The sequence below is a fragment of the Chenopodium album genome, chromosome 25, assembly GCF_948465745.1.
Source record: "Chenopodium album chromosome 25, dcCheAlbu1.1, whole genome shotgun sequence".
In the NCBI taxonomy this organism is placed as follows: Eukaryota; Viridiplantae; Streptophyta; class Magnoliopsida; order Caryophyllales; family Amaranthaceae; genus Chenopodium; species Chenopodium album.
The window spans coordinates 5042060-5055981 of NC_137858.1; the positions used below are offsets into that span (position 1 = coordinate 5042060).

Consider the following 13922-nt stretch of genomic DNA (forward strand, 5'->3'; position numbering starts at 1 on the left):
AAGGTAGGTGGGTGATTACAATTTTTTTTTTTTTTTTTTTTTTTTAAAAAAAAAAAACGGTGGGTGATTACAAATTAATGTGTACTATATTCTTGTTATTACATTATAATGTAACCAAAATATATTTGTCTGATTGAGGAACAACTTTAGCATGCAAATCATTTTAATGTTTCCAAATATATTTTTCTTAATCACATAAGGTTATTTTTGTCAAGTTACTTATTTCTTTTCTCTTTTATGAGTACTTTTTAAATAGTGTTATAAATCTAAAGGTGCAAAATCCCATGCCTTCTATTGTGAGAAAATGAGGGCCCTACTGCCCATATCTAATTAAAAAAAAATTATATAATAGAGGCGTGCAAAAATTTAATTAAACAGTGATTAAGGATTTAAAGTCAAGCACCCAAATCTTACAAACTATGAATTAATAGTAGTTAGACTAATAATTCGATTTTTCAAACAATCAATTATGAAATCTAAAACTTAAAGACATTCAATTGGAAAACAGTCAAAATTAATAATGTCAAATATAATAATTATTAATTTGATCACGGAGAGGTATCAAGTAGTCATTTCAAAGTGCTATAAATTTGGCCTATTTTGCATGATAATTGTACTGCAATGCCCCAGTAAACTTGCATGAAATCAATTAGATGGATGTCTTGTCTACCCTTTTGGTACATCCATCGATCATTAGTTGCACTAATAGTAAACTATGTGCTGCCTTTTTATTATTTCCTATGATCATTGTGTTGCTACATTTTACAATCACTTTTATTTTTTCTTCCTTCCTTAAAGCATACTCGGGCCCTACACGACTCCTTTAGTGAACAGTCTCGGCCTCTTGCCCCCTTCGAAAAAAACACATGTAATTATCGAAGTAATAAAAAGATCGAAAATTTCTCTACTTGGTACTTCGATGAGTCGTGATTTCATACCTCAAATGAAAAAAAAGAACAAATTAAATCAAAAGATAAAGGCTCGATCAGATCCAACAGTAAAAAGAAAAAATTACCAACTTAAAAGAAATCTGCATTCACGTTTTAAAATTTATAAAATTCGACACTTTTCATAGATTTTGACTTCCTTAAAGATAATTATGTCTATGCTTTTATGATAATCAAATAGGGAAAAGGGGTTACTTTGCTTAGATTGCCAAAGACAAAGATGGAAGATGAAAAAAAAAGGGTTCTACTTTAGATGGTTAAATAAGAAGCATAAAAATTTCTCCAGCTGTTTAATATTCATCATTTTAGCCTAAATTTATTACACAATGTTAATTTTATAGCTAGATTCATATAACTTTCTCTCTCCAATCTCTATCAAGTGGGACATAACACTTTTCTCAAATTTCTCTTGTTTCTCTTTGTTCTTTTCATGTGAACATACAAGATCTGTTTTATTCTTGCTTTTATGCACATTTTTGGATAGAGTACCAAGTTGAACCTGAAAACTAAGCTGATACGCATGAATTACTTTTTATTTTGAGAATGTTTGAGGCGTAAAGGTTGTTAATAGTCTTAATACAATGTGCATGTATTAAACAAGAAACTAAGATGGGTTTCTAAGCACTTTTCGTACCTTAAATATCTACCATACTAAAATTATAATTGCTCTACTGTCAACATGCACAATGTACGTACTATGAGTGCAAATTTAAGTTAAATATTACTCGAGTTGAATGATAAATCAGAGTAGACAAATCACATAATACTAGGAAAGTAACTAAACTTGTAACCAACTATCGAAAGCATTTTTAACATTTTACGAGTACTAATAAAACGTTATACAGTAGTATAAATATATACTTCGTATATAAGTACATATATAGGTCGAATATTTATAATATGTAGTGTAATAATAGTGAAGTAGAAAGTAGGGAGCTATATAAGATGAGTTTATATTCAAAAGAAGAAGAATCCTTAGGATCTCTGACATGGCGGCTTAATGATGGTGATTGAAGACCATAATTTAGTTGCCAGAAATCAATCTTTTTTACAGTTACAATTACAGCACATATCAGCCAATAATGAAAGATAGGCATTCAATGTTTTACAGAGTTATTCAAGAGGAAACTCCGACCTTTCATCACATTTGTTAGTTGTGATCAACTTCATTCAATTATAAAAGATAGGCAATTAATGTTTCTGAGCACTTGAACTTATATTCTCTAGCCTATAAACCATCAACATACTTTGTATATCTTAAATAAATAAGTCGGAACTTATTATAGCGTATACATATCAATCTAACTTTTTTATATAAATCGGTCCTTATTAGAGATTATATAAAGTATTCATTAATCACTATGTCTTGTTTTTATATTGTTCCTAATCAATATGTTTATTTATCACTTTAATTAAAAAGAATAATTACATATAAAGAAATTCATGAAATAATCATGTCTCCATTTAATTTAAGGTTCATAATAATTTACATCACGAACTAATAAAGGTTGTTCAAACAACACACTAAATAAAAGAAGCATTTCGCATTTTTGCTATCTAAGGTATTTATGTGCAATGAAGAATAAAATGAGTCATTATACACTAAATGAAAGACCACATTCTAGCATATGAGATAATTTTTTTCCCATCTAAATCCGAAAAATCTACATTTAAATCGTGTTAAAAGACAAATAATACAAGTAAAACATCAACAAATGTTGGTCATAACATGAATTGAAATAAACAAAATAGGTTCAATTGTTAAGGAAGAATTAAAGAAAGGCTCAAATTAATTGGATACACAAAACTTGATATCCTCCAATGAAAAATCGGCAACAAGCAAGTAATTTGGGAAATTGGGGGTCCATTAAATTGAGGATAGGTTAAATCAACAACAACACGATGAAATTGGGGACCATTGTTTAAACGATTATTCACTAATTTACAACTTCAATTTGCATCACTAATAAGTCAATTGCATCCCCAATGTTGTCCCATCTTTGGGTTTTCTAAAATCTATGCATGTCACATCTTTCATTAATTTCACCAAAACTTAAAATCTTCTTAATTATACTTTGACTTACTCCATCTATTCTTTTGCTATTTTGATTTTTAGATTCAATTTTGACACAAATTATGAATGAATTAATTGATAAATTATTAAAGTGTTCATGTATTAATAGGAGGATTTTCCGCCTTATAGACTTGTATCATGATGCGGTTTAATACTTTTATTAGATAGCATCGGTTATTATTTCTGTAAATTATTTTAAAAGAAAAAAGTAAAGAAAAAAAAAAGTAAACAAGTTTATTAGACTCAGCTCCCTCCTTACCTTTTTGCTCATTTTCATTGTACACATTTGAATAAAAATATCTTTAATTACTTCATCATGTAAAAATTTTATTGTAAAAGGCTATTATTTTGAAAGTATCCATCAAGACAAAAAAAAATCTAACAAGATCTTGTATGAGTATAATCTCACTTACATAATCCGATAAATACTCATAGTCAAAGTTTGTTTATCTTTGAATAATTACAATGTTATAATATAAAAGGGACAAAAACTACGAAATACGAATACGTACTTGTTACTTGGATCTCAAATTTAGCAAAGAAAGGCAAAATTTTAGCAAAGAAAGGCAAAATTTTCACAAATTTGGTGCTTGAGGTTACGCGTGAAAGATGTTCACCATGCAAGTATACATCATTCATTCAATTTACTTCACCAAAAACCTCTCAAATAAATTAAATTTGATAACTAGCCACTACAGTACCAGCTGTATGCAATATTGCAATTGCATTTCATATATTGTATGGACATTGTTTTTCATGAGAGAGAGCTTTTAATATAGTAGCTAAAATTTTAATTGTTTTATTGTAAAAAAACCAATTTTTGTTTTTATTTAAAAAATTCCTAATATACCAATGCATGAAGAAACCACCAAAATTTATGAATTTACCACTATCTCTGCAACTTTTACTAAACTAAACAAACATTCAACAACCATATTTCTATTATACAGCTAAGCCTTCTTCTTTGGGCCAAATTCTCAAAAAGTTTTCATTCAAGAAATTTGATTCCCTGCTGTCAAGATTTGCATATTCTGGTGGTTTTTTAAATTTATTTTGCAATATGTTACCTCATTTTGCCACTTTTTCTTTTTTCTTGCTCTACCAATTTTGGGTTTGTTTGGTCAATAATTAGTAAACACTCACTTTATTTTCGTTTTTAGTATTTGGTGCCAATGTTTTTCACGGTTCCTCTTCTTGTATAGCTGTTATACATACTCGTACTAGTGTTACTGTATAACAATATGTAACGACAATTGGTGATGGAGGGAGTACTAGTACTACTACATAATAGATACACCTTAAAATTTGTGTGTCAATATTAAATTAAATATGTAAATTAATTTATTGACAACCATATATTGAAGAAATAGAAAGCATTAGATGACATGATATCACATAAGCATAAGTAAATTTAAGGGAAATATTAAAAGTACTATACTAAATTAAAGTAGCATAAGTTTAATTTTGAACAGCTCAATGATTTAATGCAATAAAAAATGGAAGTGGAAAGATAATTTAGTTGAGATTCTGCGCGAAGTGCATGATGAAGATCACTAGCTTTTATTTTTAATTTTTTTAATAATTTGGCGTAAGGTCACTAGCTTCTAAACTTACATATGCTCATACAATATTTTAGTACACTTGTATATCTAACGGAGGGAAAATGGAATCAAAATGATTAGAGGTATGTGGTGACCAAATTATTATGTTATTAACTTCATTTTAAAAAAATGTGAATAAAACATTGCTTAGTGGACAATAAATCCAATAAAGATAAGATGAAGATTTATACATTCCTACAATTATTTGAGTATCTAATGCAATTCAAACTTGACGATCATTTAAAAACCTGATATAGGTTGTCTAAAAAAACCCCTAATATATTCACTTCATATTATACTGATTTTCAACAATAGTTTTTGATAAGTTAGAACCCTAATATTCCCTCAACTACTAAATTTGAGCTATATATGGATCTATATCACCCTAGATGCAAAGTACTACATAATACAGAACAAAGGGAGTATATTTCGGACTAGTAGCGGTCTAGAGTAGTTGGGTTATTCTCATAATCTCATCACCACCCAATTCTAATTTTAATATTTTTTAAAAAATGAATGTTCTAATTATGGACCAATTATATTCATGTGTAGGAAAATGAGTCATTTATTCCGAACACCCTACACATTTATCATCGTACATTATGTCAAAGCAAAAACATAAAACCATTTCCTACGCAACCCCAATGAACCAACAAGAACTCCAACAATAAGTCACAAGTCAATTCATAAATTAACTCCTCCTATTTGGTCCAACAAATAAGGTTAATTGTAATTTTGTGCTTTGTGTCTAGCAAGTATGAATCCAAAAAAGAGGGGTGAAATATTAATTAGGGGTGGACAAGTTTAAGCATAAAAGTCTTAAACTAAGCATTAGCATTAGCCTTAGGGGGAGCTCCCTAAGATAGATTTCAATGCTCTTAAAATAAAATTAAAATTTTCGCCAAAATAAAAAAAAAAAAAAAAAAATTAAAAATTAAACAAATAAAATTTTTGGAAAAATAAAAAATGAAATCCCTCTTAAATATGGTGCGTTCCAAACTCCAAGCCTCAATTCACTTTCCAAAGAGATCTCAAAAGACCAACATACTCCTACCGTCGTATTCTCCAAAAACCCACGAGCAATCTACTATTAAACCCAACGCATTATTTATCATTTTAATATTATGCTAAACAAACATAATCCACATATTTCAGATTTTCTGGTCCCCCACCTGCTACCTTCCCTAGGCCCTCAAAACTTAGAGAAAAAGACATCTTTACAATTTAATATTTACTCCTAATTAATTATTTTTAATTATTATACTAGTTGTTGGGTAGAAAAGAAAGCATAAGGTGTTAATCATCCATAGGAAGAATGTAACTCTTTACTTTGTCACAATTCCATCTCTATACATGAACTAATCAAATTGTCATCTTTACCTTATGTGAATCATATATCAACCAAATTGTAAGCAAATTAATGAAAAATATTGTCGGATATCTTAATAAAAGTTTGATCTCTTTGTGAGGTGTAATATGACGAGGTCTAATATGAAAAGAATAAGTCAGATTACACTCTTAAAAGTTAATAAATTTCGTAATGTGAATACATTGATTTAGAAAATCCTACAATATACAAATGAGATCATTTGAAATGAAATCGGATGAATAATAATCCTTAATAAAATCTTCGTACTCCAAAGCTAATAATTGATTCGTTGTATCAACATACTGATTTCAAAAACTCTCTCAGATGGAAAATTACGGAGTACTTGTATCAAATAGGATTTCAGTATGAAATCAAATGAATAATAGATGTACGAAAAGAACCCATAAAGAACGGCCCAAAACAATGAAGAGAGAAACAAGTAGGTTTGCCCCCTTGCCAAGGGAAGCAATGCACCAAATAACCAGGGAGCTAGAAGTTTGGAATGAGAAGGGGGCCTAAAAAGACTTGATAGTTTGCATAGTAGAATGGAGTGTACAAGACAAATTCAAAGAACCCCATCATTCCATCTGTCCCTTGCAAATGAAATTAAAAAAGGGCATTAATCTAGGACAACTAGGAAGAAACGAAAATCCAAATTTCAATAGAAAAGGATGGATTTGAAGTTGTAATTTGGGAACAAAGTCAGTTGCTCGAGGAAGGAAAAAAAGGGAAGAACAAGCCAAATTTTGCACTCAAATCAAACATAATACATATCCTTTGAAATTCCACTATCAATTTAGAAGTAATAACTATATACCCAAGTTAATTAAATTAAAATCTCAGTCAATCTTCGGTCAATGCTTTTTACTGGCCAATTACAACAATCTCATTTCATAGAAAACATAGCCCACCATATTATTAAAATAACTCAAGATTTTTTGTTTTATTGTTAGTGTTTTTAATTTAAAATTTTAATTAAAAAAAATATACAAACAAATGAAATGGACACTTCCACAAAAGTAACAAATTGGAAGGAAGCTCATGAAAATTGCATTGTTACTTAAAAAGAGTTTGTCCACTCTCTCATTCATCATCTCTTGCTTCCTTTATTTGAATTTTAATAATTGTTTTTTTGGTTAAATAAAAATTTGATAAAATTCCCACTTAAAAATAAATTCCTTTCTGCCCATTTAACAATGAAAATGGCAGATTACCAATCATCCTTTCCCCTCTAAAGGAAACACCCATCATTGCTCCCAACAATCCTTTTCAACCTTTGAAACCTGAGCTTCTAAGATATTCCAATTCTTCCCTTCTTCAATTCCATTCCATTCCAATTCAATTCAATTCAATTCCCTTTTTTTTTTCATTAAATTCCATCAAAATTTTTTAAAAAAAAAAATAATTTTTTTTTTTCTCAATTTAAATAGCCCCTTCTTTACAACCTTTTTCCTTCCCCTGCTTCTTCATTCATTCACTCACTTCTCAACTCTCATAATCACCAAAATTCTCTCTTTTTAATTTTTCTCTTTCGGTTTCGGGTTTTCGGTGTCTCTCTCCTCCTCTATTGTTAAATTATGGATCCTAGTTCATCTGTAAATGGGTTTTACACCTTCTTAACAAGAGGAATAGATGATCTAGAAAGAGTATTCCTTTCAAATAATTTCATGTCAATCCAATTTCTTCAAAGAACTCTTTCTCTTCTTCGATCATTTCATTCCCAATTAACCCTTCTTGTCCAAAAACTTCATCTTCCTGTTGGAGACAAATGGCTTGAAGAATACATGGATGAAAGCTCCAAGCTTTGGGAGGCTTGTCATGTCTTAAAATCCGGCATCTCTACCATGGAGAATTACTACTCTTCCGGCCTCAACATCGCCTCTTCCCTCGATAACCATCGCCATATCACTCCCCAGCTCTCTCGCCAGGTAATTATAACAATAACTCGCATGTTTAAATCTCTCTATCCCAATTTGTATATAAATTTCACGTATTAATCGATTGGATTGGATTGGATAAATTAAATAAAAACAGGTGATTCGAGGGCTATCAGGATGCAGAAGAGAAGCGATAGGATTAGAGGAAGAAAACAGAGCATTAGTGGAGACAAGAATCCAAGCACTATCACTAAGAATGGATGAAAAAGTGTTAATCGAATCGAAATTGAATGGATTCAATGGGTTCAGAGGAGTACTTTACGCGATGAGAAATGTAAGCTCATTACTACTAATGATCCTACTATGTGGACTAGTATACTGTTGGCCGGAATCAAGCAACTTTCTGAGGGGAGGTTATGATGATTACGAAGGTTGTGTAATATTCGGATCAGGGTTCATGGTATCGACAACAAGGCTACAACAAAGGGTAGGAGGACAAATAAACCAGATGAATGGAGGAGGAAGAGCAGGGGTGTTGTTGTACGAGTTTCGAAGATCGAAGGCGGCTATGGAGGAGTTGAGGGCAGAGTTAGAGAGGAAAGGAGGTGAAAGAGTGGAATGGGAATCTGAAGTGGGGATAAGAGATAGAGTGGATAATTTGAAAGGTTGTTTTGGAGTGTTGAGATCTGGTGCTGAGAATATTATTAGCCAACTTGATGATTTCTTTGATGAAATTGTTGAAGGTAGGAAGAAACTTTTAGACTTTTGCAGTCACAGTCACAGGTAATTTTTAGTTTTTTTAAAATTTTGGAAAAAATCTAGGAAACCCCAAAAAGAAAAAGGAAAAAAAAAGAGGGAATTTGCTGGATTTGACACTACAGAGATCAAGCAAAGAAATACAGAGGAAAAAAAAAAAGAAGGAAGAATGAAGATGAAAACAGAACAAAAAGAAAGAAAGAAAAAAGAAAAAGTTAGAGAGTAAAATTAAGAAGGAATTGAAGAAGATGGGTTTTGGTGTAATTGTAATTGTTGTTGTTGTTGGGTAAATGCCTTTTTTTTCCCCACATTTTGCTCAACATGGTTTCCTTAGTGCACTTATCAACAACAACAACATTGATGATGAATCAAGGAGGATGTGTTTTCCCAAAAAGCCCTTGTGCTTTTTTTATTTAATAATTTATTTCATTTTGTTTTTTGATTAGATGGGAATATTATTAGAGATTAGGCATGTAGTAGTAGAAGTTTCTTCAGTTTTTTTTTTTTTTTTTTCTCCAGCAACTAGTATATGATTCCATACTGCTGTAATCAATCTTTTTCTGAATGTAGAGGAGTTTCAATGTAATCTATAAAGATCAAAACTTTCACAGTTTTTTTTTTTTAATTAAATTATTATTCAAGTGAAGGATGAAATAGCATAAGAGGGGCACACAGAAATGGTAAGTGGTATTCACTTCATTTACTCAAAAAAGAAAGGGATGGAAGGTTCTTCCAATTTTCTATCATCAAAGTCAAAATACCAACTTTTTTTTTTTTTTTTGTTGGACTTGTGCTTTCTTTTTCACTAGTACTAAGATTTTATTTTACCCACATATTTATTTTTCTTTATATTTAAAATTTAGTCTAATTTGTAAGATTGCCTTACATTACTGTTCCTTCCTAAGGGAACTGAAAGGAGTGCGGTCTAGTTGTGGCAGTAAATGACTAATCATTTCGGTTGAGAAACAATCATGAATTGGAGTGGGTTTCAACAGTAAAAAAAAAAAAAAAAAAAAAAAAAGATTCCTGATTTTTACTGTTTTTTTTTTTTACTGTATCATCAAGTATTAACCTGATTCGATTCTATTCTTCTTCACTCATGAAAGCAATGGAAGTGATAATGACACACTCTCTCTCAAATATCTGACTTCCAACCTGACATTGTCTCTTCTGCGCTTGCCTTTCTTTTTTTCTTTTTTTCTTTCTTTTTCCTCCAGAAATACTCTCAATTTAGAAACCAAGAAAGAAAAGAAAGGGGGTTGTTATTTAACGCCCACAAATTACTCAAAACGCCCGCAAAATTACAAAATAATTACGATATTACCCTTGACTCTATTTCTTACCCTCTTCAACTCTATTTCTTATCTTCCATCCCTTTCATAACTCTAACTCTCAAAACCGAGCTAAAGTAAACTCTACCACCACCGAACACCGCCACGGTTACCAGCATCAACACCACCGCCAGTACCACCAACACCCAACACCACTACCACCACCACCACCACCACCAGCACCACCACTATCGCCACCCGGTTACATGTCGGAGGCGGAAAGCAGGGTGTCCACCCCGCCGGACCCACTTGGTGAGGTAAATTTTTTATTTTCTCGCCGAAAATGTACAAAACCGCCCGAAAAAACCGATTTGACCATGGTCAAACGCCCAGGAAAAGCGGTTTGACCATGGTCAAACCGCCTAGGACAACCGGTTTACCGTGGTCAAAACGGGTTTTCTAGGCGGTTTGACCATGGTCAAACCGCTTTTTCTGGGCGTTTTGACCATGGTCAAACCGCTTTTCCTGGGCGTTTTGACCATGGTCAAACCGGTTTTCTAGGGCGGTTTTGTACTTTTTTTTTAAAAAAAAATCTTTGCTTTAATTACTATTATTATTATTATTTCTATTATTATTATTTCTATTATTATTATTATTACTATTATTATTATTATTTCTAATATTTTTATTATTATTATTTCTATTATTATTATTATTATTATTGTTATTATTTCTACTACTATTATTGTTATTTTTATGATAAGTAGAATTAAGTTGTGATCATTGTTGTGATTATTATGTTTTTTATTTCCATTATTATCATGGTTATTATGCTAAATTTCATGTTATTTCTTTGTTTAGGCGTCATTGCCGGATTATGGGGGTGATGGAGTTGACTACAGTGCAGTCTTTATAACGTCAACGATGTTCCCAACTTTTGAAGAGGCCTTTGAATGGCGAATATGTAATTAATGCGTTGATGATGTATTTACAGGTAATCAGATGAACATCGACGAGTTTTTGTACGTCGATTGGTTTCCAAATGTCATGTTGCCGTATTTGGAAGGATGGGTAGACCCTATCGGTGATGGCAACTGCGGATTTCGTTGTGTTGCAGAATTCTTTTGGGGTAACCAGGAGGAATGGATATTGGCCAGGACTGTGATTGCGAATGAGATAACCAGGCATCCTAACGTCTACTCTCACATTTACGGTGATCAATTGGAAAATGAGGTTCGTCGTATCACGTGGACTGGTGGTAGGTGCACAGGCGACCATTGGATGGCAGTGTTTCAAGACTTGTTCCCGATCGCAAATCTGTTCAACGCTGTCATTATGCTATTCGGTACAGGCATTGATGGTGTAGGTGTGTATCCATGCATCACTGTGTTACCGTGGAGTGCCCCGTCCACTTCCACGGGCCCGAGTAGGGAGCTTGCACTACTAACGGTGGGGAACTATCACTACGTGCGGTTGCAAATGTCTCCTAATTTCCCTGTTCCCCCAATAGCCGGATTTTGGTATGACGTTCGTGAATTTAGCGTCCAAGATTGGGACCAACGATATGCAAGTAGGATAGCAACATGGCATAATATTAATAGAAATTCTACTTGTAATTAAAAACGCAATTTAAATTCCAGTTTTAATTAGTTTTTAATTACAATTTTAGTTATAATTAAAAATTACGTTAAATTCTATTACATTCTCATCATTGCATCCCACGCCGCAATAAGCTCCTGGGCCTCAACCACTGTTGGGGTGACCTCACCGCCCGTGTCTGCAATGAATCGCCGAATCACATGCATGGAACGACCCATCCACTGCAAAATACAAAGCAAATAATCATAACGTATAATATTTTGTACAATAATAAAATAATACAATGATGCACTTCATAAAATACTTACGTAATCAGTGTTCGTCCTCTCTGGAACTGCCGGAGGGGCTAGTTCCGCAGTATCGCAGATAAGCCGAGGATGGGAGTACGTAAAAAACCATGGCAAATAGTCAGGTGAGCATGTGGGAATCTCATCTAGTAGAGGTGGATGGACATGCAAGCCGAGACAGCAGCTCCCAGGACCGAACTTCTTCCATAAGACCTGACCCCGAAAAGTGACGCTGTACGACCGGACATTAGCAGGGCTATACGCCTCGTCAAGGACAAAACCAGGGAGCGGTATCCCCTGCACGTGACCAAGTTGCCGTAAGACCCTGTCTGGGTTATACGGCTCGACGATGTCCCGACACTGTATACAACCCATGTAAGTGGTCCTCGGGACGTCCTGCGCAGGGGTGAGAGAGTAGGGCCGCCAGTTAACCTGCATATGCAATAACAATAAGAATGTTACGTTACATGACAACACGTTAAACAATATTACACATTTAATAAAACAATAACCATACCTCAGCATCAGTCATCTGATCAAGTCGGGCCCGAAATGATGCGAGTCGGTGCTCATCCCTGGACTGTGCTCTAGTATCCCACATCGAGGCACGAGCCTCACCAGGCTGTACCACCAAAGCTCCCTGACATGGCCGAAAGGATGGGAAGTACTCATATATCCATGCCTGGAGAAGCGTGAGACAACCACCAATGGCCTTACACTCAACACGGGAGGCGATACCCAACTGACGATAAAGGAAAGCAAGTGCAGCTGACCCCCAAGAGTAACGGTCGAGATCGTCAGTAGACTTCTTCAACTCCAAAATGCAGGAGAGAAGAAGGCGGTTACCACTCTTGTCAACGAATAAGGTGCTACCGAAGAGTGTAACAAAGAAAGCCATGAACTGAACGTCGGGAACCCGATCCAACAACTTGCACCGCTCATAAATGGTAGTCACCGCAACAGCACCGTTTTCCCAAACTGCTCTTGGTTTCACCAACAGCTCATCCCTACTCAACCCCAGCAACTCCTGAAAATCAGCCTGGAGAGACGCACTGTCGCTGACCATGTCCACCAAGTCCCCGTCAACGGGGATCCCAAGAATGTAAGCGACGTCGTGTAGCATGATGGTCATCTCACCAAAAGGGAGGTGAAAAGTGTTCGTATCCGGCTGCCACCGTTCAACGAACGCAGAGATCAGAGGCCAATCAATGTGGGAATGCATGATAGACGGCAAGTGTCGTAGTCCAGTGACACTAACGCGCTCACGTAAATCAGCACTCAACTCTGTCTCCCACTCCTGCAGCGACTTGCACCACTGAATCCTACTGTGGCACCTCAACGGCTCACGATCCTGTCCGACCCAAATACGTGACGCAATATGAGCCGCGTAGCTGGGAATAAGACTCCCATCAACTGGACCCCCCGGCATCGCCTCCTGAACAAGCCAAGTAGTATCCGCGTCTCGAGCAGCACGAGACCTACGAGTACGGCCAGTGCTCGTACTCGCACTACTAGAAGCCACAAACCTCCCTCCTCTACCTTGCATGACGAAAACCCCTGATGGCGCCTCCTCGTGCTCGCCTCCTGCGGAAGTCGAGGCATCCTCCATGTAGTCATGATCAGGATCATAATCGTACATGTCATCATCCGCCGCTCGAGAAGCTGCCCTCTCCCTCCTAACAGAAGCATCAACACCTCGAGATCGTGTATGTCGAGGACCTGATCCTTTGACATGTGTGAACTCGATGTTTAACCTCCTCATGTTTCGTGGCTGTCATTTAATTAATAAACGTAATTGGTATACGATTCAATAAATTTAATATATATAGAAATATAAATGCAATTACTTTTTTTTATCTAATTTCCTAAATATAATGCTATTAATATATAAACTAAAATTTACCAAATATATTAATTAAACTCAACGTAAAATATAAAACTATACTAGTTGATTATCTAAACATACACCTAATTATTTTAAAATTCAAATACACAAATACATTATTTTATTTCTAAACATAAATTTAATAAAGCTACACATATAAAAAAACAAACATATACAATATCATTTTTTTCCTAAACATATAATTAATAAAGCTAAACATATACGAAATATTATTTAATTTCTTATACATAAAACG

At 34.1% G+C, this 13922-nt stretch overlaps 2 protein-coding genes across 2 annotated transcripts; both read left to right on the top strand.

The window, feature by feature from the left end:
• Window positions 1–7441: 7441 nt before the first annotated feature.
• LOC145614725 (uncharacterized) lies at window positions 7442–9611 on the top strand. Its single transcript, XM_081669795.1, has 2 exons — window positions 7442–7919; window positions 8026–9611. The coding sequence occupies exons 1-2, from the start codon at window positions 7569–7571 to the stop codon at window positions 8653–8655; spliced, it is 981 nt and encodes a 326-aa protein (XP_081525921.1). The 5' UTR covers window positions 7442–7568; the 3' UTR covers window positions 8656–9611.
• Window positions 9612–10161: 550 nt separating this feature from the next.
• On the top strand, window positions 10162–11515 carry LOC145613070 (uncharacterized). The gene is made up of 3 exons (XM_081668127.1): window positions 10162–10212; window positions 10757–10796; window positions 10890–11515. Exons 1-3 carry the CDS (start codon window positions 10162–10164, stop codon window positions 11513–11515), a joined length of 717 nt encoding a protein of 238 aa, XP_081524253.1.
• Window positions 11516–13922: the final 2407 nt, after the last annotated feature.